The 3,010-nt window shown below is 49.6% G+C and overlaps 1 protein-coding gene across 1 annotated transcript in view; it reads right to left on the bottom strand.

Moving 5' to 3' along the window:
• Positions 1–1,175: 1,175 nt before the first annotated feature.
• Positions 1,176–3,010, bottom strand: part of Vax1 (ventral anterior homeobox 1) — a 5,195-nt gene continuing 3,360 nt past the window's right edge. The window contains exon 3 of the mRNA XM_048791443.1: positions 1,176–3,006. Coding sequence (XP_048647400.1) covers positions 2,795–3,006 — 212 coding nt within the window. The 3' untranslated portion in view covers positions 1,176–2,794. The remainder of the gene's footprint in view (positions 3,007–3,010) is intronic.

Raw genomic sequence — 3,010 nt, forward strand, 5'->3', positions numbered from 1 at the left:
TGTGTGTGTGTGTGTGTGTATGTGTGTGTGTGTGTGTGTGAGAGAGAGAGAGAGAGAGAGAGAGACAGAGTGTATGTGTGTGTGTGTATATGTGTGTGTGTGTGTGTGTGAGAGAGAGAGAGAGAGAGAGAGAGAGAGCTCAGAGACACTGGAGAGAAGCAAGGAGGAGGGGGGAGACAGACCACTAGAGAGGAAGGAAAGGGGTCTACAGGAGAGGAGTAGAAAGAGTAGAAATGAGAAGCATCTTCAAGAGAGAAAAGAGGAAAGAGAGGAAGATCCAAGAGCAGCAAACAAAAGTGAACACTCCGGGAATGGCTGCTCTGAGTTCAGCAAAACTGCCAGCTCAAAGCCAAAACCCAAACCAGCAGCATCCCAGTCCCATTGAAGGATTTCACTGGCCACACTGTGCCACAACCTCCTTTTGGAAGCTCCAAAGTGGGGGTGCTGGCAGATGCACCCAGATGTGCAGATGCCACAAGCTAGGTCCAGAACTGGGTTGCTGTATCGGGTTCCTGGAGCTGCACCCTGGGCGGTACACACTAGCTTCCCCAGATTTCTGTCTACATCCAGCACCAGCGCTTATGTCCTAGGACCAAATGGAGGGAGAGGTCTTCTTGCAGGAATTAATATCTATTTCAGTATCCTTCTCTCTCAAAGTTTCTCTTTGATGACAGACAGTCTTTTTCTAAGTCAGAAGAAAAGAACATTTAGCCTGTTCCCCCCATAACTGCACAAAAGTCCAAATGCACATGCAACTGGAAAACTCTAGAAACTGACAGTGTTAGGAGGCAGGAACTTTTGGTTGCCCCAAGACAAGTTCCTAAATAAACCAAGAAACTTGTGGGGGATACAGGGGGTAGGATCCAAGGGACCCACGCCATAGAAACAAATAGAAGCCAAGAACAAGACGATCAAATAAGTGGACCAGGTCCTCATAGTCAGGCGTCTCTGACTCCCTGGGAACCGAAATGCTCCCCAGACCTCATGCCAGGAGTTCAGGGTACCAGTCACAGGGCCCCTGTACTTCAGGGGCTGCCACCCTCCACCCTTGGAGTCCCTACACAGAGTCTCATCGTTTGCTAGGTCTTCTTTTTCATCTTCTTTTTGTTTTTATCCTTCAAATATAAGACAAAAAATACACCTTATTTATCGTCATAGATATATATATTTCACTCTCACCACATAAATACAAAACATCCAAATATCCAAAACATTCAGAACAAAGTTAGTAGCCAGGATTCTGTGACACCTACCCGCGTTTGAAACGTTCATTATTTTCTCCACTATTTGCCTAAGGGGGGAAAAGAAAAGGAAGAAAGAAAGAAAGAAAGAAAGAAAAAGGATGGTGGGGGGAGCTTCCGACGTAAATAATTTACAATAAAGTTACTATTTTAAAAATGTTTTGCGTTCGCTTCGGATCGGTGAATACATTCTAGACACTGCGGCAACTCGCGGGCTGGGTCTGTGATTTTGGTTAAAATGCGGGTGGCTGTGACTGTGGGGACTGTCGCTGCTGCGAGGGGTGAGGCCGCGCCAGCGCCTGGCGGTCGCGGTGCTGACTTGGGACCACTGAAGCCCTGGGGTTAGGGTGCAGGAGGGGATGCCTTTCCTCTCAGCCACGCAGGGAGCCTTCTGGACAAGGAGACAAGCGACAGAGGCCAGACCGCCCGGAGATCCTGGCTGCGTCCCTACCTCCTCTTCCGCAAAATCTGCTCCGAGATCCAGGCGTTTCCTGGATTGAAAGGTTTTGTGAACCCGAGAATCTGGGAGAGGAGGCAATGGGTGTTGATTCGTTTCCAAACCCAGCAATTCTGCCCTGAGCCACGCGTCTGGGGGACGGTGGGGCGAAGCTCTGGCGACCCGGCTACTGCTCTCTCCCAGAGGAGCGGGAAGCTATCGGCCACCGCCCCGAACAGCCTGGGAGAAAAGATTGGAAATTTTCTTTCATTAGCGGCGTTTACTTTTCTTTTGCTTCCCCCGCCCCAAAATTTTTGTTTAAAATCACAACACTGGGAACTTTGATTTTGCATTGCCCCATGGCGCATTTCCTGTCCTGAATTTTCTTACCCCTTCCAAACGCCATTATTATCAGTATTTAAAAACTGGTTCCACTTCATCTGGTTTTACGTAGTAATTACTCTTTATTGCTGATTAGATTAAATTTATTACCACCATGCCTACCATGATGCTCTATTTATTGTTTCCTGGGGTTAAGGGAGACCGTGATTGGAGTTTTCCTAAAGGGGAGAAAACTCAGCGGGATGTGTCTCGCCAGGAAGCTGAGTGTGCACCGACTATCCAAAGAGGTCTGCAAAGTGGGGCCCAAGGACTTCCCAAAGCCCTAATTTCTCTGGCAAGAGGAGGGAGTTGTCCTCCTTTTTGGTCTTAAGAAACCTGCAAGCTTCTTCATTTGCGTGCAGAACTCCTCTTTCGAATATTCATAGGAATAATTCGCTTGGAGGCCCGATCTAGACCAGGTGTCCTGTGCCGTGGACTGTCTCTTCCCTCCAGGGCGGGGCATTGGTTGGCTAATTCGGGCATTTCCCCCAATTCTTTGGATCACTCCTGGATTCAGAAAGAAGTTTGAGGGGCGGGAACAGGAAGGAAAGGTAGAGGGGGAAAATAGCCTAAGTGAGATGAAATTGGTCGCAGAGCCCGTGGGATAGATGAGCTGTCAGAGGCCTGGTGGGAGCCAGGAAGCCTGCGCAGGAGCCCTGGGCGCCTAACGCGCTAGAGTCCATAAATAATCACCACAATAGATACTATAAATATAAATACAGGGAAACACTTAAAATCAGTCCAGCGCTTTTTTCTCGGCCCCTTCTTTATTGTTGGTCCGGGAGTAAGGCTCGAAGGCCGAGGAGCTCAGATATCGGGCGGAGAGTTCTTGCAAATTTCCGGCTAGCGAACCAGCCATTGTCAATGGGGCGGAGGACAGGCGGCTGGCGACCGAGCCAAGCAGCGAGGGCACCGGCAGACTGAAGAGGCCGTGGCCGGCGGCCGGCGCTCC

Source organism: Marmota marmota, unplaced genomic scaffold (genome assembly GCF_001458135.2).
Source record: "Marmota marmota marmota unplaced genomic scaffold, marMar, whole genome shotgun sequence".
Lineage (NCBI taxonomy): Eukaryota > Metazoa > Chordata > Mammalia > Rodentia > Sciuridae > Marmota > Marmota marmota.